The sequence below is a fragment of the Pyrus communis genome, chromosome 3 (assembly GCF_041283825.1).
Source record: "Pyrus communis isolate YQ-2024b chromosome 3, ASM4128382v1, whole genome shotgun sequence".
Lineage (NCBI taxonomy): Eukaryota > Viridiplantae > Streptophyta > Magnoliopsida > Rosales > Rosaceae > Pyrus > Pyrus communis.
This window is the reverse complement of record NC_142567.1, coordinates 26,915,144-26,939,959: the sequence shown is the minus strand read 5'-3', so window position 1 is coordinate 26,939,959 and position 24,816 is coordinate 26,915,144. Positions and strand designations below refer to the sequence as shown.

General features: G+C 37.9%; 2 protein-coding genes, 1 long non-coding RNA gene and 2 pseudogenes across 3 annotated transcripts; 3 read left to right on the top strand and 2 right to left on the bottom strand.

Annotated features, from left to right (window-relative positions):
• The first annotated feature begins 592 nt into the window (after window positions 1-592).
• On the top strand, window positions 593-2,482 carry LOC148698247 (uncharacterized). The gene has a single exon (XM_088690411.1). The coding sequence runs from the start codon at window positions 593-595 to the stop codon at window positions 2,480-2,482; it is 1,890 nt and encodes a 629-aa protein (XP_088546537.1).
• Window positions 2,483-2,655: 173 nt separating this feature from the next.
• LOC148698245 (uncharacterized) lies at window positions 2,656-23,723 on the top strand. Its single transcript, XM_088691528.1, has 3 exons — window positions 2,656-2,672; window positions 2,764-3,072; window positions 23,609-23,723. Exons 1-3 carry the CDS (start codon window positions 2,656-2,658, stop codon window positions 23,721-23,723), a joined length of 441 nt encoding a protein of 146 aa, XP_088547654.1.
• Window positions 4,653-10,270, top strand: LOC137710005 (uncharacterized; annotated as a pseudogene).
• Window positions 5,373-5,477, bottom strand: LOC137711766 (small nucleolar RNA R71; annotated as a pseudogene).
• Window positions 18,038-19,099, bottom strand: LOC148698246 (uncharacterized). The gene is made up of 3 exons (XR_015961015.1): window positions 18,511-19,099; window positions 18,249-18,410; window positions 18,038-18,147 (listed from the first exon to the last, which is right to left on the bottom strand). It is a non-coding gene; the product is annotated as an uncharacterized LOC148698246 (long non-coding RNA).
• Window positions 23,724-24,816: the final 1,093 nt, after the last annotated feature.

Here is a 24,816-nt window from a genome sequence, read left to right as displayed (position 1 = left end):
ACCTAAACTTATAATATAAGAATATCCTTTCATATAAGAATATAACCTTTCATATAAGAATATAACCTAAACTTATAATAATTAGGAATATAAGAATATATTAATTAATTTTTTTTGCACTCTAATTGTTATTTCAATTTGTTGTTATTTTGATAAGTTTGATAACTTTTGGTTGTTATTTATTAGAATGGATTAGATGAGCATAATTTTGATAACTTTTTGTTGTTATTTTAATTTGTTTTTACTATAATAGGTGTTGAAAATTAAAAGATTGCAATCGTGATAGAGTTTGAGGGGTGAAAGATAGAAATTGAAAATTTTGATAGTTATGCCTACATGATAGGGATTGAAAGATTGTAGGCATCTTAGTGTCAACGTAATATTTTACCTTCGTAAAGTGGTAAAATATGGACAAGAGTTGGTTGATAATACCCCGAAATTTGAAGCGTATACAACTGGAATTAATTTGTTTTTGGATCAAGCAGTTGCAAATGGTGTTGGTCCTGATAAGTTTAGATGTCCTTGCAAAAGATGTTGTAATCGATATACTTTTGTTAGGAACACCATTGTTGAACATCTCATATTGTATGATATGGATAAAGATTATAAAAACGCTTGTTGGCGACATCATGGCGAGCAAAACATTGGAGAGCAAAATGTGGGAATTGGAGAAGAAGAAACAGGAGATGAGGTGATTGGCATGCATGATTTTCTTAATGATGTATTTGTCCAACCATTAACAGAAGAAGGTGTTGGGCCATCTACTGAGCCCCCTATTGGGGAAAGGCGTCCAGAAGAGGTGCAAACTTTTTTTAAGTTGCTTGAAGAGGCGGATCAAGATTTGTGGCCAGGTTGTAAGGAGTTTAAGAAATTGGAAGCAGTTGTAAGATTGTATCAAATTAAGTGTTTAGCGGGAATGCCTGACGAGATCTTCACCACTTTACTGGAGTTAATTAAAAGAATGTTGCCTAAAGGGGATTGTTTGCCTGAATCCTGTTATAAGGCAAAAAAACTTATAAATGACTTGGGGCTGTCGTATGTGAAAATTGATGCATGTCCCAATGATTGCATGATTTATTGGAAAGATACTTCAGATTTGACCGTGTGCTCAGTTTGTGGTAAATCAAGATATAAAATTACCAATGCAGAGGATAGCTCGAGGAAAAAGGTCGCAACAAAGGTTATGTGGTATTTTCCTTTAAAACCACGATTGCAACGATTTTTTATGTCGAAGCATATGGCTGAACATATGAGATGGCATGCAACTGAATGTCCTAAGGATGAGTTTATGAGACATCCTTCAGATTCTCCCGCATGGAAGCATTTGGATAATTTATATTCGGATTTTGCGTCAGAAATTCGAAATGTCCGATTAGGGTTAGCCAGTGATGGATTTAATCCTTTTGGGAAAATGAGGAATGATCATAGCACATGGCCTGTGGTGCTTTCTGTTTATAATTTGCCACCTTGGATGTGCATGAAGCAACCAAATTTGTTATTGTCTTTGTTAATACCAGGACCGCGCAATCCTGGTAAAGAGATTGATGTATACATGCGTCCATTGATTGACGAGCTGAATGAGTTGTGGGAGGTGGGCATTCCCACTTATGATGCGTATTCCAACCAAAGTTTTACGGTGAAGGCTGCCGTATTATGGACTATAAGTGATTTTCCGGCTTATGGAATGTTGTCAGGATGGAGTACACATGGCTATAAAGCTTGTCCACATTGCATGTATGATAAAGAATCTATTTACTTGCCAGCGAGTCGCAAGATTTGTTATATGGGGCATCGACGTTTTCTTAAAGATAATCATAGGTTTCGAAGGCAAACCACTGGTTTTAATGGTCGTCGAGAGCATCGTAGTGCATCAAGGCAGTGGACTGGTTTACAATGTCTCGAAGAACTTTCTACATTGAGATTTACTTTTGGAAAACCAAACAAGGATGCTTCAGTTGGGCAACGCAGAAGAAGAGCTTCGAGCAGTACAAGTAGTAACAGTCAGTGGAAGAAGAAATCGATTTTTTATGAACTACCTTATTGGAGGCATCTGTTGATTAGACACAATCTTGATGTTATGCATATCGAGAAGAATATATGTGACAGTGTGGTGGGAACATTGCTAGATATAGAAAAGTCTAAAGATGGATTGGCGGCACGTGCAGATCTTGAATACTTGAACATAAGACATAGTGAACACCCACGTAGAGAAGGAAATAGAACATTTCGACCTCCAGCATTGTTCACATTGAAAAGAGAAGAAAAAACTGCGTTTTGTAAAGTATTGTCTACTATTCGGGTCCCAGATGGATATTCATCAAATCTGTCGCGATGTGTGCACGTGAATGAACGAAAAATACATGGGTTGAAAAGTCATGATTGCCATGTTTTAATGCAGCAGTTACTCCCGCTTGCAATACGCCCGGTTTTGCCTAAAGCTGTTACTATGGTTTTATTAGAGTTGAGTGCAATTTTCAGATAGTTATGTAGTAAGAAGGAGTCTGAGGAAGGATTTAAGCAACTGAATTCAAGAATTGCCTGACATTATGTCAACTTGAGAAAATATTCCCTCCTGCATTTTTTGAAATAATGGTGCACCTCCCAGTTCACTTGGCAGATGAAGCAGCTCTTGCAGGGCCTGTTCAATATAGATGGATGTATCCAATTGAACGGTAATGAATAAATTTTTATAATTCTTTTACAATTGTAGTCATAACTTTAATTAATAATTATAATAATTTGTATTTCGTTTTATAATTGTAGGTATTTGCAAACACTTAAGCGCTATGTTCGTAATAAAGGTCGTCCTGAAGGTTCTATTGCTGAAGCATATTTGGTGGATGAGTGCTTGTCATTTTGTTCCATGTATCTTAGAGACGTTGAGTCTCGTCGTACCCGTAGAGGCCGAAATGAAGATGGTATTGGACGTGGAGTATCTGGTGGGTTATCAATTTTTGACTCGAAAGGATGTTATATGGGTTCAGGAGAAAATGTGGAGCTCGATCTAAATGTTCTTGATCAGTGCCATAGATACATTCTAAATAATTGTGATGAGGTTAGCCCATTTAGAAGGTAAGAACGTTTAATCATACGTCTTAATGTTTTATTGGTTTTCTTAACTTTGAAAAAATAATTATCTAAATTGGACATAATTGTGTAGGTGATGAGTATATTTTATATTATATATTTAACCCTATTCTTAGTATATTTTGGTTAATAATTTGGAAGAATTTTGATACTTTGAATTATATTTCCAATATAAGATTTTCGACTTCCTCTGGAGCAAAACATGGTCAAATGGACGAATTTTGGAGTAATTCCAATTGGAGGACGTTCGTGAGTCACTTAGCTTGATCGTGTCAAAATATCAGATTTTTCTACCAAGCGATGATTTTCTGGAAATAAAATAAAGGAGCAATGTGCAGTGCTGGAATAGTGACGTTTCGGGCTTGAATTGCATTTTTGGAGCCCAAGATGACCTCGGATGGGTTTGTGGCCTTCTGGAGATGTGTTCAGAATGTTATTATCTTTAAAACAAGCTATCTTGGGCCGGATTTGAAGAAGATTTGAGGCTAAAACGGGGCTGAACAGTTTCTGTGCAGTTTTTCCTAGTTTAATTAGGCTTTATTTTCTATTTTATTTTATTATTATTTAGTTTCTTAGTGGGAATAAAATACCTTAGGGTTAGGGTTTGTGTTTGAGCTTTTAGGGAGATATTAAAAGGCTCAACCGTTCTAAATCTTGGAGGCTTTTCTCTTATGCAATTTTGGGGAAACAGAGAACTTGATTAGGGTTCTTAGAGATTTTCTACTTTAAGGTGTTTTCATTCCTTTTATTCTTAATAATATGTTCTATGATTTCAATTATGAATATGCGTAACTAATTCCTTTTGCTAGGGTGAAGCCGTAAGCCTTAGCATGAATATGTGATTTTTATTTAATTGCTTATGATTGATTGCATGCATACTTTGAATTATTGATCACCGTGATTAAAACTATCTAATTGTCTTAATGCCTGATCACCATTATGATCTTTAGAAAAGTAATTTGATGCAATTTTGGTCGGAAGGTTCCCTGAAATTGATGTTGGCTTCTTGTGATTAATAATTGTAATTTCACTTAAGATGAACACCACGTCTTAAGGGTTGCATGGTTTTTCAAAGGGTTTTTATAAAGCATAATGAGTCTCTCATGTTCAGATTTGATCCGAACGTCCGGACGGGTTGCATGTTAGATATACGTTCTATGTTGGAGGTTCCAAGTAGAATATAAATTAGGAAAACCTAACATTCAAAGTGGCATTTGTAGATCATAAGTAGTTGATAAAAATACATAGGATTGCAAGGTGATGGTGGAACTCTAGTGTTTTCTTAATTTGATTTTTCCAAAACAGTTTTATTTTCCTTTCATCACTAATATTGCATATTAGTTTATTTTTATTAATTAAATTCGTTTTAATTTAAGTAGGTTATAAAACCAATCATCTCAACTTTTTGCTTTACAATAATTAATTGGAATTAGGTTTGATTTGAATTATTTAATAATCCCTGTGGAGAACGACCTTGCAAGAACCGTTTATACTACAACAATCTTGTCATTCTTGCAAGTAATATAGGAGTTTTTAACCCGGTTACATGTGTGGTAAAATCTCTATCAAGAAAATGGCGCCGCTGCCGGGGATTATTGCAAATAATTCGTTCTAATCAAATTTACAATTAGTTATTGCTGTCTATACATATAAAAAAAAATATTAAATTTCGTTTCTTTTTATTTTATTTTTACAGATTACAGTGGTACAACAGAGCATATTACAACAATCTGTGCATGGTCAGCACTAGATCAGCAGCACAAAAATTGATCCAATTTGATCCGGAACCTGAGCAGATTTTAAGGAGACGCAGGGAGCAAACTTTGCAGTGGATTCCTTCCCTGCAGGGGACTTTTCTACAATCTTTGTTTTTTGAGGATCTGCACAGTGAAAACACAATGGCATTTGTTATTCCAGAGGGTGGTCAACCATTAGGGGATTCATTAACAGCTCATGCCACTAACATACCAAGTTGCATTACTTATCCGGTAGTGGAGGAAGGATCTGCATTCGAAATAAAGAAACACATGTTGAATATTCTACCTACATTTCATGGGTTATCAACCGACGATCCTAACATGCACATTGCAGAATTTTTAATGGGATGCAAGAATATTTTGGTGAGAGGATTTTCAGCCGAATCTATTAAGCTCCGTTTATTTCCATACACTCTGAAAGATCAAGCAAGGAGATGGCTCCTCACACTTCCATCTGGAAGCATTAGCACTTGGAACCAACTCAGTGAAAAATTCTTAAGCAAGTATTATCCAGCTTCAAAGACTCTTGACATGAGAACTCAAATTTTATCTTTTGCACAAAAACCAAATGAAGAGTTTCATGAGGCGTGGGAACGGTTCAAAGAGTTGATTAGAAAATGTCCACATTCGGGTATTAGCAGTACAGATCAAATTCACATATTTTTCAGAGGGCTAAATATGACTACAAAAACTCTTGTCAATGCTTCATGCGGAGGTTCGTACAAGGATAAAAATGCGCAAGAGGCTTGTTTGTTATTTGAAAAAATGGCAACAGATACACAGCAATGGGCAATTGAGCAGCCACAATCTAGGTCAGTTTTTGAGATGTCTAATGGTTCTCCATATGTGTCAGCACAAATTGAAAAAATGGAGAAAAAGCTTGAAAGATTTGATGCAAAATTTGACATGTTATTACAAAGAATTCCAAGTTCACAGGTTGCTGTACCGCAGCAGCCCTTGCAAGCTGCCTGCAGTATTTGCAGCATGACAACCCATGATTTTTCTAACTGTCCACATAAAGATGCTTATCCAGAGTTTACAGCGGAGCAGGTTAATGCATTCAATAATTTTCAGCGTCCCCGATACGACCCATATTCAAATTTCTACAACCCAGGTTGGAGGGATCATCCTAATTTAAAGTGGGATAAAGATCAGCACCCTAGGCCACAATTTCAACAGCAGATGCAGCAACCGACGGCACCTAAGGCTACTTGGGAGGTTGCTATTGAAAAATTAGCAAATACTACCAGTCAAGAAATCCAAAATTTGCAGGCAATGATGAAAAATATGGAAAAACAAATTGGGCAGATTGCTTTGCAGGTTTCAGAAAGAGCACCGGGTACATTTCCAAGTCAAACTAAACCGAATCCAAGGGGAGGTGCAGATTGTAAGGCAGTCAGAGTTTTACGTTCTGGCAAAAGTTATGATAACAGTTTTGATGATTGTGTTGGAAATCCGCGGGAAGCATCACAGCCAAAAACAAATTCGGAAAATGTTGAAATATCTGATAATTTAAAAGATTATGCGCAACCTTTGAACAGTTCCGAAAACAATGCAGATATAACTGCAGAACGTGTTTATGTGCCTCCTATGCCTTATCCCGAAAGGTTGAAGCCTAAAGCTAAAGATCAACAGTTAACAGATTTTATGAAGACGTTAGCCAAAGAACAAATTAATCTCCCATTGATTGATGCAATTAAAAACATTCCATCTTATGCCAAGTTTTTGAAGGATGTTTGCACAAAGAAAAAGAAGCTCGTGGATTTTGAAAAAGTGATTCTTACAGAACAATGCAGTGCAGTTTTACTACACAAATTGCCTCCAAAGAAAAAAGATCTAGGGAGTTTTACAATTTCATGCACAATTGGAAATTCAAATTTTAAACATGCTTTAATTGATTTGGGTGCAAGTATTAATTTAATGCCTTTTTCTGTTTTTCAGAGACTAGGACAAGGAGATATCAAGCCTACATCAGTTATTCTACAATTAGCAGACCGTTCAGTTGCTTATCCACGGGGAATTATTGAAGACCTCATTATTAAAGTGGATAATCTCTATCTTCCAGCAGATTTTGTGATTTTGGATATGGATGAAGATATGCAAACACCAATTATTTTGGGGCGTCCGTTCATGGCTACTGCTCGAACCTTAATTGATGTAGAAGCTGGGACTCTCACACTTAGAGTGCAAGATCAATCTGTTGTTTTCAGTTTATTTGAAGCAACTAAAAGGCCAGCTGATGTGCAAGATTGTATGCGGGTTGACGTGTTAGACAACTTAATGCATGCTAAAATTATGCCTAGTTTGACATCTGATCCGTTGTTAAATGTGTTGCATGGGTTTGAGAATAAAAATACAGAAGATGAAGAGGTTTTTGAGTATGTTTCAGCTTTGGAAAGTGTACCTTTCCAACACCCCCGTTGGAGGCACGTTTTTGAGAGTTTGGGGGAACCGAAAAAACCGCTGCAGCCATCTAAAGTACAACCACCTAAATTGGAGTTAAAAGTGCTCCCAAAACACTTGAAATATGCTTATTTGGGAGCAGATTCTTCGCTGCCGGTCATTATTGCTGCTGATCTATCACCAACAGAAGAAGAAAAGTTGCTGCGCATTTTAAGAAATTATCAAGATGCAATTGGTTGGACTATAGCAGACATTAAAGGAATTAGCCCTACAATTTGTATGCACAGAATTTTGATGGAAGATGGAGTAAAGCCAGCCATTGATGCTCAACGTCGTTTGAATCCAATTATGAAGGAAGTTGTTCGTAATGAAGTTATGAAGCTTTTAGATGCTGGGATGATATACCCAATTTCAGATAGTACATGGATTAGTCCAACACAAGTGGTGCCCAAGCGTTCGGGAATTACAGTTGTGAAGAATGATAATAACGAATTTGTGCCTACACGTTTGACTACTGGGTGGCGTATGTGTGTTGATTATAGAAAGATTAATGCAGGTACTAGAAAAGATCATTTTCCATTGCCATTCACTGATCAAATGTTGGAAAGGTTGGCTGGTCGTGCTTTCTACTGTTTCTTGGATGGATATTCAGGGTACAACCAGATTCCAGTTGCACCTGAGGATCAAGAGAAGACAACTTTTACTTGTCCTTTCGGGACTTTTGCATATCGAAGAATGCCTTTTGGGTTATGCAATGCTCCTGCAACGTTTCAACGATGCATGATGAGCATATTTTCAGGTTTGGTTGAACAAGTTGTTGAGGTATTTATGGATGACTTTTTTGTTTTTGGGGATTCTTTTGATCAATGTTTGCAGAATTTGTCTCTAGTTCTTGACAGATGCATCAAGACAAACCTAGTTTTAAATTGGGAAAAGTGTCATTTCATGGTCAAGCAAGGGATTGTTCTAGGCCACTTGATTTCTCATAGGGGTATTGAGGTTGATAAGGCTAAAATTGATGTAATTGCAAAGCTACCACCACCGACAACTGTTAAAAATGTTCGATCATTTCTTGGTCATGCTGGGTTTTATAGACGGTTCATCAAGGATTTTTCCAAGATTAGCCGACCATTGTGCAATTTGTTGGCTAAGGATGCTCATTTTGTTTTTGATGAGGCTTGTTTGAAGGCCTTCGACAAGTTAAAGACACTCCTCACTACAGCACCCATTATTGTAGCCCCTAATTGGAGTTTACCTTTTGAATTAATGTGTGACGCTTCAGATTATGCAATAGGAGCAGTTCTTGGACAACGAACAGATAGGCTTCCCCAAGTTATTTATTATGCTAGTCGAACACTCAATGATGCCCAGCTAAACTATGCAACTACAGAGAAAGAATTATTGGCAGTTGTTTTTGCGCTGGAAAAATTTCGATCTTATTTAGTTGGGGCTAAAGTGATTGTTTATACAGATCATGCAGCTTTGAAATATTTGATGTCTAAAAAAGATGCTAAGCCTCGATTGATTCGATGGATTCTTTTATTGCAAGAGTTTGACTTAGAAATTAAGGATAAAAAGGGCAGTGAAAATGTGGTGGCTGACCATTTATCTAGATTAATTATTCCAGCAGTTTCAGAAGAGGATTCCCTACCACTGAGCGAGAGTTTTCCAGATGAACAACTATTTGCTGTCCAAATCAATACACCTTGGTTTGCTGATATTGTTAATTATTTGGCTAGGGGAGTGGTGCATCCAGATTTTACATTCCAGCAGAAAAAGAAGTTTTTATCTGATGTAAAGCATTATTTCTGGGATGAGCCATACTTATATAAGTACTGCCCAGACCAGATTATTCGCAGGTGTATTCCTGAAGTCGAACAGGAAAGTGTTTTAAAATTTGCTCATCATTATGCATGTGGTGGACATTTTGGGCAGAAACGAACAGCAAACAAAATTTTGCAGAGTGGGTTATTTTGGCCTACAATTTTTAAAGATGCACATAATTGGTGCAAGGCATGTGATCGGTGTCAAAGAGTCGGCAACCAGTCCAAAAGGAATGAGATGCCCCAACAAAGTATTCTAATTGTTGAATTATTTGATGTTTGGGGTGTTGATTTCATGGGCCCATTTCCATCGTCTAATGGGAACCAATATATTTTAGTTGCTGTAGAATATGTTTCTAAGTGGGTCGAGGCCATTGCAGCACCAACTAATCAAGGATCAGTGGTTCTGAAGTTCCTCCAAGGGGTTATATTTCCACGTTTTGGAATCCCGCGCATTATTCTAAGTGATGGGGGGAAGCATTTTATTAATAAATCATTTGCTAAATTACTGGCAAAGTATGGGATTAATCATCGTGTGGCTACACCTTATCACCCACAGACATCGGGTCAAGTTGAAGTTTCAAACAGAGAATTAAAACGCATTTTGGAGAAAACAGTTAGTTCAACACGTAAAGACTAGAGTTTCAAATTAAATGATGCTTTATGGGCTTACAGGACAGCTTATAAGACTCCTATTGGGATGTCACCATTTCGACTCGTTTATGGGAAAACATGTCATTTACCTATGGAGCTAGAGCATAAGGCTTACTGGGCAATTAAAGAATTAAAATTTTCATACGATTCAGCTGGGGAACAACGAAAATTGCAGCTCAATAAGCTGGAGGAAATTCGTCAGGGTGCTTATGACAGTTCACGCATCTACAAGGAAAGAACCAAGGCATTTCATGACAGTCAAATATTACGGAAAGAATTTCAACCAGGGCAGAAAGTTCTGTTATTTAGTTCAAGGCTAAAGTTGTTTCCAGGGAAGCTAAAATCTCGTTGGACTGGACCGTATCTGGTTTCTAAAGTTTTTTCTCATGGGGCAGTTGAAATAACTAAGGAGGCTCAAGGTAACACATTCAAGGTGAATGGTCACAGGTTGAAACCATATGTGGAGTCACCCTTTGATACTGCAGACGAGTCTTTGACTCTGAAGGAACCAGTGATCTAGCCACCAGACTTCTGCGACGTCTAGCTACAGACTTAAAATAAAGCGCTTATTGGGAGGCAACCCAATTTTTCTAAACTCATTCCTTATTTTACTTTTTGTTTTGAGTTTTTTTTTTTTATTATTAGTGAAATTTCTAGATGCATTTACATACCTAAGTTTCATTTAAAAAAAAAAAAATATATATATATATATATATATAAATTAAAATAAATTCAGAAAACAGATTTTTTGACACACCCCGTCCCGAAGGAGGGCATGCTGGCCGTCACGTGAGAGTGACGTAACCATTTACACAGTATGGAAGCTTTAAAATATACAACTTCTAAAATGAAACACCCGAAGGTGAGTCCTTATTTGGTCCATTCTGTCAGAACACCGTTGAACTTCCTCGTAGTCACCACACCTTTGCATTTCCTTAAACCTGGAGGGGCGCAAAACAAAATTGAGTGGGTCAGCAAAACGAACGTATTCAAAACCTTCTTTTCTCTTTTGCATATACTAACCCCTCGCTGTAAAACAAGTATAGTTTCCCAGAAAATAACATATATACGTATGTATAGATATGCCAGTCATGCTCAAAGATATATCATTCATGCTCATAAATATGCCATTCATGCTCGAGAATATGCCACAACGGAAACTCATAATCAAATGTAAGTGCTCAAGCGTAATTCACATCAATAACATATAATCTGGCAGCCGGGAGTCACCTAACGTGACCTGTACGGCTACAGATAGAGCTCCAATCTCAACTCAATATCTGAATCTGCACACGAGTCGGAACCACCTAACGTGGTCTGTACGACAGGCTGGGTGTAATATATATATGCTATAGTGCTACGATCACGTGAAGCTGTGCGATAAATCGCGGGTCACCTACAAGTCGGAACCACCTAATGTGGTCTGTACGACAGGCTTGCACCTAACTTGGATCCAAGACGAGCATGCGGTGCTGGTGAACATACACGTGAAGGCTGTGCCCTGGCCCTGGACGGGAGCACTAACACCGGGGGTGCAGATTATGAGCTCTCTAAACCTCTCAAACTACCATTGCATAATAAACAGGAATGCATAACCACATGAATACCGCTTACCTGGCACTTACCTGTGCCTCCTCAGCACCATGCAACAGTATGCATAATTATGGTAATGCACATATTAAAATATGATGCATATATGACAGGATATATAATTCGTATTTCTTTTAAAATACGTTTTCTGGGAAATATGTCAAACATACGTATATATATATACTGAAAAATAACTGCCCACTCACTGATCACATCGACGTCTCATAGGTCCCTGAACCTCCCCTAGCTTGGTTACATTCTTCTTCTGTACAATTTTCACCTATACAAAAAGTAACCAAATTGACGTTATTTAACGCACATACACCAAACATTCGTCCATAACTTTCTCATACGTTGCTCAATTTGGGTGTATGAATATACCACGGTGATCTACACGACGTCACGAACGCGTGACAATTTTCAGAACTCAATTTAAAGCTCTCACGCGCCCCCACGCGCACTGTTCACGCGCTGCCCACGCGCGCGTCTTCTTCCTCGCGTCGCCGGACTGGTTTCGCCGGAGATGGTGTTTTGCCGGAATTTCTGGGTAAATTTCAAAGTGTCATAACTTCTTCATTTCTTAACCATTTTCGACGTACTATATATCAAAATGAAGGTATTGACGAGACGAACACATCCATACCTGTCTCGACCCCTAACTCGCCGTGGTTTCGCCGGAAAAAGCCCCGACAGCTCCGGCCAAACTTTGAACTTATCGTTCTCCGTGTTCCTACGTCCATTTTTCACGTAATTTATACCAAAATGAAGCCCTAAACATAATCTACCACGTTGGACTAGTTTTAGGGCCTAAAAACAACGGAATCAAACTTTTCCAAAAATACGAAAATTCGGCCGGACTTACAGTTCGTGATCCCGACGTCCAAATCCTTCAAACGAAGCACTCCGAGCTTCCTTAGGACCTCACCAAGCTTCCTACAAGCTTCAAAATCCCAGAAAACATCAAGTTTTACGTGTGCATGAACAGTGCACACGCACAGTGAAATTGAAATCCATGTTTTCCGAAGTGAAACTCACCTGAAATTGGTACCATCGTGTTCGTGTGGTCTTCAGGAGTACGATGGTGGTCTTAGATCCTTCGTTGGCATAGTTTTGGGGTGGTTTGTGGGTGGTCTGTGTGAGTTCGAAGGAGAGAGAGAGAACTCTCAGAGAATGAGAGATTTGTGAGGGAGGAGAGAGAGAGAGACAAGGTACGGGAATGAGGGAGAGATTTGAGGGAGGTGGGATCCTACCCAATCCCCAAATCATCAAGTTACAACATATTTTACGCCCCTTAGTCCCGTTTAAGGGCATTTTCATAACTTCACGTCCTCGGAATTAAAATTCCGGGACGGGTTGTGACAACCTTCCCTCCTTATAGAATTTCGTCCCCGAAATTCCAACAACCAACTTAATCATCTAAACTCATACAATAGCTTCGGATAAATCTCTCTCAATACATTCTTTTTCCAATCCAAAGTCGTCCTTGGTTCCTCAACCAGTTTAATCCGGATTAATTCTCAACAGTTGCACCGGAACTCCATGTGACGAATCTGCCACCTAGTGACAACACATCGAAATATAATACATTATGCACCTTAGCCGATTCTGAAGACATCACCACTTGTATGCAACTTCATCGATTCCTTTAGTGGTCAAAAACGGTCTGATGTGTTTAAGACTTATTTTGTCTCCTTTCCAAATCTCACTATTTCTTTTCGTGATGAAATTTCTAAAAATGTTGAATCATGAAACACATCATGCTCTTACAATAACTCTGGAAGTAATTCAAGCAACTTCACTTACTCTTCGATGATCACATAAAGTCCGATGTACTTAGGACTTAATTTGCTTTCCTTTCCCAGCCGAATCATACTTTTCTAAAGTGAAAACTTCAAAATTATAAGATCATCTACGTTAAACACTCGATTAGTGACATGTTCAACTCTTAATCACTTTTGCCATTCCTGGCTATTCTCAGGTTAAACTTAATCACTTGAATACTTTGAGAAGACTCACCCATAGTTTCAGGGCCTACCAAAACTCTTTCGTGATCGAATCTTCTCTATCCAGAAGTATTTCTTCCACAAATCAACAAAAATCGCCACATTTCATGGTCCTTATGGCGTTACTTTGGAAACTGTGCAACCAACATACTTAAGAAACTCAGCAGTTCCGTAACCCAAATCTCTTCTCCATAAAACATATAAGTACTGTTGCACTGTGGTTGTTACTCAACACTGGAGTAAATGTACTAACTTGGTACATTGATCAACTATCACTTCAAGTTCAATCTTAACCATCCTATTCTCGAACTCAGCAATCTTTCTTTTTCCCTTCTTTCTTTACCTTGGTTAATTCTTAATTTTCTTCGTTAACCATTTGAGTCTTGAGTATGACCTTACTAAAAAGACTTAACTTGAAAATTAGCAATTACAACTTCTTCTCAATCTTTCATTCTCAACTTTACTTCAGTTGATTTCCAATCCACAAGAAGACAATCTTGGCAAGCGTGCCAGACATCAACTCTTACCACCGTCTTTTCACCAAGTGCATCAGCTAGAACAATTTTACGATCACCCTGGTCGTACAATCATGTTCATTAAACAATTCAATCCACCTTCGCTGCCTTATATCAAAATCCTTCCAAGTAATGGATATTGGAGACTTTTTGGATTCGTAAAAATCTTGCATTCTTACCACAAATAATGTCTTCATAACTTCACAGCAAGAATGGTAATCATGACTTCCAAATCACCAGTAGGGTAATTCATTTCATGAGGTTCCTTTCGTCGTGAAACGTATGTAATCACCCTAACATTTGCATCAACATGCATCTCATACCATTCAAGAAACATCACTAAAATTTATGATTACCACTATCTTCTGGGAATACTAAAATACGTGCATGAGTGAGGAAATACTTCAGTTGTTGAATTCTTTGCTCACAATTTCCTTCCCACTCATACATAACCTCTTTTCTCAACAATCTCGTCAATGACAAAGGAATGACTGAAAAATCTTTCACGAACCGTCCATGATAGCTTGTTAAGCTAGGATAACTCCGAATCCCAATCACGATTCGTGGTTGTTCTAAATTCTCAATTTCTGCTACCTTTTATGAATTCACTTGAATACCTGAAGCAGATATAATATATCTCAAAAATGCTACTTGATTCATCCAACATTGGCATTTGCTAAACTTAGCATACAATCGACATTCCTTCGATCTTTGCAATACCAATTTAAGATGTTTAGCATACTTTGCTCTAGTCTTATCAACCCTTTCAATAGCAACAACAACAAATCGGTCTAGATATCATTGGAATACTTTATTCGTCAAATTCATAAAGTAGTAGATGCATTCGTCACTCCGAATGGCATCACCAAACTTGAAATGACCTTAACGAATCCTGAAAGTTATCATAAGGGCATCCTCACCGATAATCTTCAACTAATAATATCCAGACCTCAAGTCAATCTTAGAAAATATACAACCACCTAGAAGCTGATCAAACAACCATCAATGTGAGGTTAGGAATAACGGTTTTCAATTGTTACTCGATTCAACTGCTTATAATCAAAGCACAGCCTTAATGTCCATTTTCTTTCTCACCAATAAACTGGGGTTCCCCCAACGTAATGTACTAGGTTGAATAAAAACCTTTATCAACCAATTTCCAATTCTCTTAGTTCAAAAGGTAACATTCTATAATATATGGTTTGTACCTGGAGACAAATCCATAGTGAACTCTACATCTTTAACTGGCGGCAATCCAGGTAAATTCTCAGGGAAAACGTCAGGTAAATGTTTGACTACTCCCACTTCTTCCACACTACTAGAAGTGACATCATTTAGTACCACATGGTATAAATATCCTTGGCAGCCTTTTAATAATAATCTCTTTGCTCTCACAGCATAAATAACGGCCTGCCTCACTCCACTTTGCATACTTACAAAAGTAATCTCTAGTCATCCAGACCGATGGAAAATAACTGGTTTCCCGGAATTAAAGTATATACTCATATACGTAATATATCTCAAAAATGCTAGACAATATGAATGTATGTCATGCCAAGTATCATAATAGAATGCTCTAGAATAACATCGAAATCCACAATCTAATGAAACAAAAATAGCTGGCAACAATACATACTCTACTATTACTGAGCACTCTAAATAAGTACGATACTAACATAGGATAACCTACCGGTTTACTTGCTTAACGAATCCACGAATAAGTTATTAATATTACGGTCTGCAGCCCGCAATACTGATAAATCATCGTTGTCTCGATAAGTAAGCAACAAACTCTCGAGGGTGTAATATTACTATTTTGCCACTCATTAGGAAATACATACACACGTCTCAACCGCGGTTATTTACTACTTTCAAGGCAATAACATTAATAACGTAAAATTTCTACATTATTAACAAATAGACTCTAGCTAAGTCATTAAGAATAATTATCGTACCCCTAATCAAATCCAAATAATTCTGAGTATCTTGCAGTGATGTGTGGTTAACACATCCCTGGGCTTGTTGTTGTCTCCCACAACCTCTATTAGTGTAAATACTTCTTTCATGTACACCACGGCCTAACTGACCAATATTAATAGATCCAGGAACTTGCTGGATCGGCGCCAGTTGTGGCAAAGAAGACTGCTAGGGCTTCTGTTGGCTTTGGACATAATTTGCAGTTCTATGTCCCATCTATCCACTTGTAAAGCGTCCAATGCTTTCTTGCCTACATTCTTAAAGGTGTCCATTATTGTACCTACAGCCCAAAGGTACATTTCTTTTACCAAAATCACCTTGTCTCTGAGATCTGGGATTACCAATACATCTATCACTTCGCCTCTGATCAATGGCATTAAAACCTTTGCCAAAAGAACTAGAATTAGCTTCACTTCTTTTGAAGTTCCGAATCTTTCTATATTCTTGATATGACGAATCATTAACTTTATCGTCCTCTTTTGATTCCCATTCTTTTATCATTCTTCTTTACTCTCGCTGAACATGTTCTCAGAATCCTCAAGGCTCAACAACATCTTGTATATTCCTGGTAAGAATTACAATGGATAGTGGTCACCCAAAATACCACTGCCTTATGCCACCCAGCCTAAAACAATATAACACTTCAATCAAAATAGCAGCAATATTCGAATGGGACGAGGCAAGTCTGAGAACTTTTTATAATACTCATTGATCGTCAGCTTTCCTTGTCTCACATTTGCAAACTCTTGCTTTCTACCATCATAAGATGCCGAAGGAATAATTCTTTTCTTTAAACAAGTCCTTAAACAATTCTCAATCGGTTGTTTCCTTTGGTGACAACGAATTATACTCCTGTTTCCACCAGGATACAAGTTCATAACTCAAACCAGGTAATCGTCTCAACCCTTCTGTCAAAAGGAAGATTCCTTTGACTTGCATAATCCAAAACATCTTTTCCAAATGATTAATCCATCACTTTGCTCCCTTAGGTCCATCATTTTTCCATAAGGTGATTCAAATTCAACTCATAACCCATCTTAAAATGTCCCTTTTAGATAATATACTCAATCACCAAAATAACAGTTTCCCCTAACAGCTAAATCAGGGAGACTAAATTCCTCTAACTACGTGGTTTGCTACGAGGCGGTGTAGTTCTGACAGAATTCACTAGAACTTCTCAAGATGTCCAAGATTGAAACTTAGGCTCTGATACCAACTGACACACCCCGTCCCGAAGGAGGGCATGCTGGCCGTCACGTGAGAGTGACGTAACCATTTACACAGTATGGAAGCTTTAAAATATACAACTTCTAAAATGAAACACCCGAAGGTGAGTCCTTATTTGGTCCATTCTGTCAGAACACCGTTGAACTTCCTCGTAGTCACCACACCTTTGCATTTCCTTAAACCTGGAGGGGCGCAAAACAAAATTGAGTGGGTCAGCAAAACGAACGTATTCAAAACCTTCTTTTCTCTTTTGCATATACTAACCCCTCGCTGTAAAACAAGTATAGTTTCCCAGAAAATAACATATATACGTATGTATAGATATGCCAGTCATGCTCAAAGATATATCATTCATGCTCATAAATATGCCATTCATGCTCGAGAATATGCCACAACGGAAACTCATAATCAAATGTAAGTGCTCAAGCGTAATTCACATCAATAACATATAATCTGGCAGCCGGGAGTCACCTAACGTGACCTGTACGGCTACAGATAGAGCTCCAATCTCAACTCAATATCTGAATCTGCACACGAGTCGGAACCACCTAACGTGGTCTGTACGACAGGCTGGGTGTAATATATATATGCTCTAGTGCTACGATCACGTGAAGCTGTGCGATAAATCGCGGGTCACCTACAAGTCGGAACCACCTAATGTGGTCTGTACGACAGGCTTGCACCTAACTTGGATCCAAGACGAGCATGCGGTGCTGGTGAACATACACGTGAAGGCTGTGCCCTGGCCCTGGACGGGAGCACTAACACCGGGGGTGCAGATTATGAGCTCTCTAAACCTCTCAAACTACCATTGCATAATAAACAGGAATGCATAACCACATGAATACCGCTTACCTGGCACTTACCTGTGCCTCCTCAGCACCATGCAACAGTATGCATAATTATGGTAATGCACATATTAAAATATGATGCATATATGACAGGATATATAATTCGTATTTCTTTTAAAATACGTTTTCTGGGAAATATGTCAAACATACGTATATATATATACTGAAAAATAACTGCCCACTCACTGATCACATCGACGTCTCATAGGTCCCTGAACCTCCCCTAGCTTGGTTACATTCTTCTTCTGTACAATTTTCACCTATACAAAAAGTAACCAAATTGACGTTATTTAACGCACATACACCAAACATTCGTCCATAACTTTCTCATACGTTGCTCAATTTGGGTGTATGAATATACCACGGTGATCTACACGACGTCACGAACGCGTGACAATTTTCAGAACTCAATTTGGAGCTCTCACGCGCCCCCACGCGCACTGTTCACGCGCTGCCCACGCGCGCGTCTTCTTCCTCGCGTCGCCGGACTGGTTTCGCCGGAGATGGTGTTTTGCCGGAATTTCTGGGTAAATTTCAAAGTGTCATAACTTCTTCATTTCTTAACCATTTTCGACGTACTATATATCAAAATGAAGGTATTGACGAGACGAACACATCCATACCTGTCTCGACCCCTAACTCGCCGTGGTTTCGCCGGAAAAAGCCCCGACAGCTCCGGCCAAACTTTGAACTTATCGTTCTCCGTGTTCCTACGTCCATTTTTCACGTAATTTATACCAAAATGAAGCCCTAAACATAATCTACCACGTTGGACTAGTTTTAGGGCCTAAAAACAACGGAATCAAACTTTTCCAAAAATACGAAAATTCGGCCGGACTTACAGTTCGTGATCCCGACGTCCAAATCCTTCAAACGAAGCACTCCGAGCTTCCTTAGGACCTCACCAAGCTTCCTACAAGCTTCAAAATCCCAGAAAACATCAAGTTTTACGTGTGCATGAACAGTGCACACGCACAGTGAAATTGAAATCCATGTTTTCCGAAGTGAAACTCACCTGAAATTGGTACCATCGTGTTCGTGTGGTCTTCAGGAGTACGATGGTGGTCTTAGATCCTTCGTTGGCATAGTTTTGGGGTGGTTTGTGGGTGGTCTGTGTGAGTTCGAAGGAGAGAGAGAGAACTCTCAGAGAATGAGAGATTTGTGAGGGAGGAGAGAGAGAGAGAGACAAGGTACGGGAATGAGGGAGAGATTTGAGGGAGGTGGGATCCTACCCAATCCCCAAATCATCAAGTTACAACATATTTTACGCCCCTTAGTCCCGTTTAAGGGCATTTTCATAACTTCACGTCCTCGGAATTAAAATTCCGGGACGGGTTGTGACATTTTTTTTTTAAATAAAAAAAAAAGAAAAAACCAAAAATACGTTGCTTTGTTTATTTACCCAGTTAATTTCATTTTTTTTAACGCATATTGGTTGATTGCAGGTTGCAGCGCATGGAAAATAAAAAGCATCCTATACTGGAATCATGCACCCAGGGCAAATCTACATTAACATCACCACATCTACACTATGCTGGAAATTTAAAGCAATCAGCATGAAGTCATTCACAGAGGCAAGTTTGGGGGTGATTGTTGCAGATCCAGCGCAGAAACATATTTTTGAGCAGTTACTTTTCTGCAGCTCAGTTTTGCGATGCATGGATGAGAGAACCACAGTTAAATCACATATCCATACACCACAGAACTAAGTACAGCTATTATTACCAGATCTACAACAACTAAACTTGCAGGGATTCGATATTTTACCTCCCAGATGCACAGATCTGGGTCATGAGGGCCTTTCCTGTTTTGACCAGCGAGCTTGTGTGTTTACTTCCTTTTTCCTTCGGCTCTATCATGGATCTGCATATCCCTACACACAGCGCATGTATGTTTTCAGTTCTTACAAAGTCATTTTGGGAGTGTATACAGGGTAAATATGGCATCATAAATGAAATGAAGTTGAATCCGTAAATGTTGAGCTGAATGAAAGCAGATGAACGAGATCTTTACCGTCTCATTTTCCGCGGCCGAAGCCTTTGCTGTTTATTTTTTTACTTCTGGGGCCACTGGATCGACAGCTGAAGGGTTGTTTTCTCTCGGCTCTACCCTGGGATTGAGTATTATTTTTTCAGTAACAGTAGTGGTCGTGCAATGTCAGTTCACTTAAGCTTTCGATCCAACCCATGTAGCGAGCTTTAGGTCAATGACTCCCAAACCACTAGGGCTTTAGGGCACTAGGTGTAGAACACCCCTAAGGACTTATTAACCCGAGCTGAAAATGCTACGAAACCAACTAACCACCCTGCCCCATGCCAAAACTCTACTGTTTGACGCGAGAATCACTGCTGATTAGGCAGGACTGGCCCGGTTACTAGGCAAAGTCTCGGGTGAGACAATTATTACTTTATAACACAAACTAACTTTACTTTATGTAGAACAAAAATTAAAAGTGAAACTTAGACTAAAAGTAAGTGTTTCAATCTCACTCCCCACAAGCCATGTTGATGTGAATGTGCAAGTTGTCAAAGTATAATTCATGAATTAGTGTCTAAGCAACAATAAGTAGAAAAGACTCTAAAGAGACAGAAGGCTTTTGCATTTTTGTGAGAAATGAAAGAAAAATGGGAGAGCTATTTTTGATATGGAGGTGTTCTTGGGTTGAGAGAGAGGCCTAGGATTTCTCACAACATAATCTGAAATGAAAATGGGCGGATGAGATGCCTGTGTTATGGGAATCCAAAGAAGTTCATTGCACGACTGCATGCCATCTGTCTAAATCACGTGCGTTCCGTGGTTTTCAAATGGAGAGGTAGAGAGCCGTTGGCTCTGACTGACAGAGATTGAAGACTGATCGTGACTTTTCGTCCTCGGGGTTGAGACATGGGAACCTGCGCCCGCCATTTTCCAATTATCATGCCAGTTGCATGCCATTAAAACCATCTAATGGGGAATCCAATGTTCCCTTGGACCTTTGCTTTGCGGAATGGTAATCAATTGGCCATATGTCTCATGGCCCAACGTTTGTCAAGCCCAGGTGTGTCTTTGCATTTTTTTTTTTTTTTTCTTTTCTTCTATTTTCTATTTTCTGTTTTATTTTATTTTCTTTTATTGTTTCTCTTTCCTATTTTGTTTTCTTAGGGTATTTTCTTTATTTTTGATATTTGTTTTACATTTTCTAGGATTCAGTAGTTTTGTTTATGTTCTTGTCTTTTCCATTTATTTTCCACACCTTGAGGACAAAGTGTGAAATAAGTTTGGGGGTGGGAAATAACATTTTAGGTTTTTAATTTTTGTGTCAAGTTAAAATTTTCATTCTTTGTAAGTTAATATCCATAGATTATTTTAAACGTTATAACAAATGGACATGGTGAAGATTAATTTCACATTAGAGTCTTTTCTACTTATCGTTGCTTAGACACTAATTCATGAATTATACTTTGACAACTTGCACATTCACATCAACATGGCTTGTGGGGAGTGAGATTGAAACACTTACTTTTAGTCTAAGTTTCACTTTTAATTTTTGTTCTACATAAAGTAAAGTTAGTTTGTGTTATAAAGTAATAATTGTCTCACCCGAGACTTTGCCTAGTAACCGGGCCAGTCCTGCCTAATCAGCAGTGATTCTCGCGTCAAACAGTAGAGTTTTGGCATGGGGCAGGGTGGTTAGTTGGTTTCGTAGCCTTTTCAGCTCGGGTTAATAAGTCCTTAGGGGTGTTCTACACCTAGTGCCCTAAAGCCCTAGTGGTTTGGGAGTCATTGACCTAAAGCTCGCTACATGGGTTGGATCGAAAGCTTAAGTGAACTGACATTGCACGACCACTACTGTTACTGAAAAAAAAAAAAAAAAAAAAAAAAAAAAAAGAAGATCAAGAAGAAAAAGAAAAATAGTTATATTTAAAGTTAGTATGTGTGAAATAAAGAAGGACAAGAGGTAAGGGTTTTAGTCGAGTCTCCTTAGCTATGTTGATTCACTTTACACCAAAGGAAGTTCGTGAATTCTTTTCTAATTGATTCTAAATGGCTTAGACTCTGTGGTGGGATTGGTTGGAACTTTTGAAAAGATGTTCTGATTTTTAACATGTTCTATGGATTGCAACTTTGAAGGTGAAAATTTTTGTCAGTTAGTTTTAGTTAAGTTCTAGTTTGTTAGTGTTTATTGTTGTTTTCTAGTTTTGTTTTGCTTGAGGACAAGCAAAAAGCTAAGTTTGGGGGTATTTTGATGAGTATATTTTATATTATATATTTAACCCTATTCTTAGTATATTTTGGTTAATAATTTGGAAGAATTTTGATACTTTGAATTATATTTCCAATATAGGATTTTCGACTTCCTCTGGAGCAAAACATGGTCAAATGGACGAATTTTGGAGTAATTCCAATTGGAGGACGTTCGTGAGTCACTTAGCTTGATCGTGTCAAAATATCAGATTTTTCTACCAAGCGATGATTTTCTGGCAATAAAATAAAGGAGCAATGTGCAGTGCTGGAATAGTGACGTTTCGGGCTTGAATTGCATTTTTGGAGCCCAAGATGACCTCGGATGGGTTTGTGGCCTTCTGGAGATGTATTCAGAATGTTATTATCTTTAAAACAAGCTATCTTGGGCCGGATTTGAAGAAGATTTGAGGCTAAAACGGGGCTGAACAGTTTCTGTGCAGTTTTTCCTAGTTTAATTAGGCTTTATTTTCTATTTTATTTTATTATTATTTAGTTTCTTAGTGGGAATAAAATACCTTAGGGTTAGGGTTTGTGTTTGAGCTTTTAGGGAGATATTAAAAGGCTCAGCCGTTCTAAATCTTGGAGGCTTTTCTCTTATGCAATTTTGGGGAAACAGAGAACTTGACTAGGGTTCTTGGAGATCTTCTACTTTAAGGTGTTTTCATTCCTTTTATTCTTAATAATATGTTCTATGATTTCAATTATGAATATGCGTAACTAATTCCTTTTGCTAGGGTGAAGCCGTAAGCCTTAGCATGAATATGTGATTTTTATTTAATTGCTTATGATTGATTGCATGCATACTTTGAATTATTGATCACCGTGATTAAAACTATCTAATTGTCTTAATGCCTGATCACCATTATGATCTTTAGAAAAGTAATTTGATGCAATTTTGGTCGGAAGGTTCCCTGAAATTGATGTTGGCTTCTTGTGATTAATAATTGTAATTTCACTTAAGATGAACACCACGTCTTAAGGGTTGCATGGTTTTTCAAAGGGTTTTTATAAAGCATAATGAGTCTCTCATGTTCAGATTTGATCCGAACGTCCGGACGGGTTGCATGTTAGATATACGTTCTATGTTGGAGGTTCCAAGTAGAATATAAATTAGGAAAACCTAACATTCAAAGTGGCATTTGTAGATCATAAGTAGTTGATAAAAATACATAGGATTGCAAGGTGATGGTGGAACTCTAGTGTTTTCTTAATTTGATTTTTCCAAAACAGTTTTATTTTCCTTTCATCACTAATATTGCATATTAGTTTATTTTTATTAATTAAATTCGTTTTAATTTAAGTAGGTTATAAAACCAATCATCTCAACTTTTTGCTTTACAATAATTAATTGGAATTAGGTTTGATTTGAATTATTTAATAATCCCTGTGGAGAACGACCTTGCAAGAACCGTTTATACTACAACAACCTTGTCATTCTTGCAAGTAATATAGGAGTTTTTAACCCGGTTACATGTGTGGTAAAATCTCTATCAGTAGGCAACATGAAGAATTCTTGAAAACTAAACATCGTCGAGAAAGGTTAACTATGCGACAAATTAAGGAGCTAAGCAAGAAAGAATTTCCAGAATGGTTCAAGCAACATGTGAGTTGATATAACAATCATATTATTTATTTATTGTTTTGCATTTTAATTATAACATGTTTATAGTTATTGTGTCAATTTTTATCTTCATACTTATTACAGATGAATTCAAGATATGATGTTAATGACACATTGATATCTCAAGACTTGCATTGGCTAGCTAATTATCCTAGTAGGGTTGTGAGTAGATACAAAAGTCACATTGTTCATGGATTTAGATTTCGTATAAAATCTGTGGATGATAAGCATAAGAATCAAAATTGTGGTGTCTTTGTACCTGCAAATGTTCCTGGAGCAATTGGGCAAGTGAATTGTTATGGCAGAGTTGTAGATATGTTCGAGGTCAAATATTGTGGTCCTACTGAAGCAGGAGATAGGGGTCGAGCTGTGATGTTATTTAAGTGCGAATGGGTTAATAGTGAAAGTCCACGAGGAATGAAGACTGATCAATATGGATTTACTATGGTGAATTTCAATCAATTGGGATTTAAAGAGGATCCTTTCATACTAGCATCACAAGCATTACAGGCATTTTACGTGGAGGACACGATTGAAAAAGATTGGCACGTAGTTGTTCGAACTTAGCCAAGAGATTTATTTGACGTGTTAGAGGATAGTGATGCTATTGATGATTATGCCATGCCGAACTTGGATGATCGAATTCTTGATAATGAAAATTTCCATACAAGGGTTGGCGTGGAAGAGACTCCCTTTCTTGAATCATTAGCGTTGCCTACCGGGTTCGTTAATCATACAAATACCGACGATGAGTTAACAGATGATGACAGGGAATAAATATATTAATTATTTTTTGTATTAATTAGACTTTGTTTCATTTTGTATGCTATGATATCCTATCATAAAATTGTATTTCTGTTTTTTTTTTTTTTTTCTTGTTTCCTGTCGCTTTTAACCGACGGCATATGTCATGTGTGTCAGACTTAGCGTCGGTTTTAACCGACGCAACCTTAGCCTAAACCGACGCAATGTTGACCTTACGTCGGTTTTATGTGACGCATTATTATCATATTTCGACGCAATGTTGTGAATCATATGTAATAATTATATATAATTTAACAGTTTTAACAGTTTTAAAAACTAT

Bases quoted from the DNA above. Each gene is read 5' to 3' on its own strand.
- LOC148698247 (XM_088690411.1), top strand. From the start codon at position 593: ATGGATAAAGATTATAAAAACGCTTGTTGGCGACATCATGGCGAGCAA.
- LOC148698245 (XM_088691528.1), top strand. The intron at 3,073-23,608 runs GTAAGAACGTTT...CTCTATCAGTAG, and splicing joins GAGGTTAGCCCATTTAGAAG to GCAACATGAAGAATTCTTGA.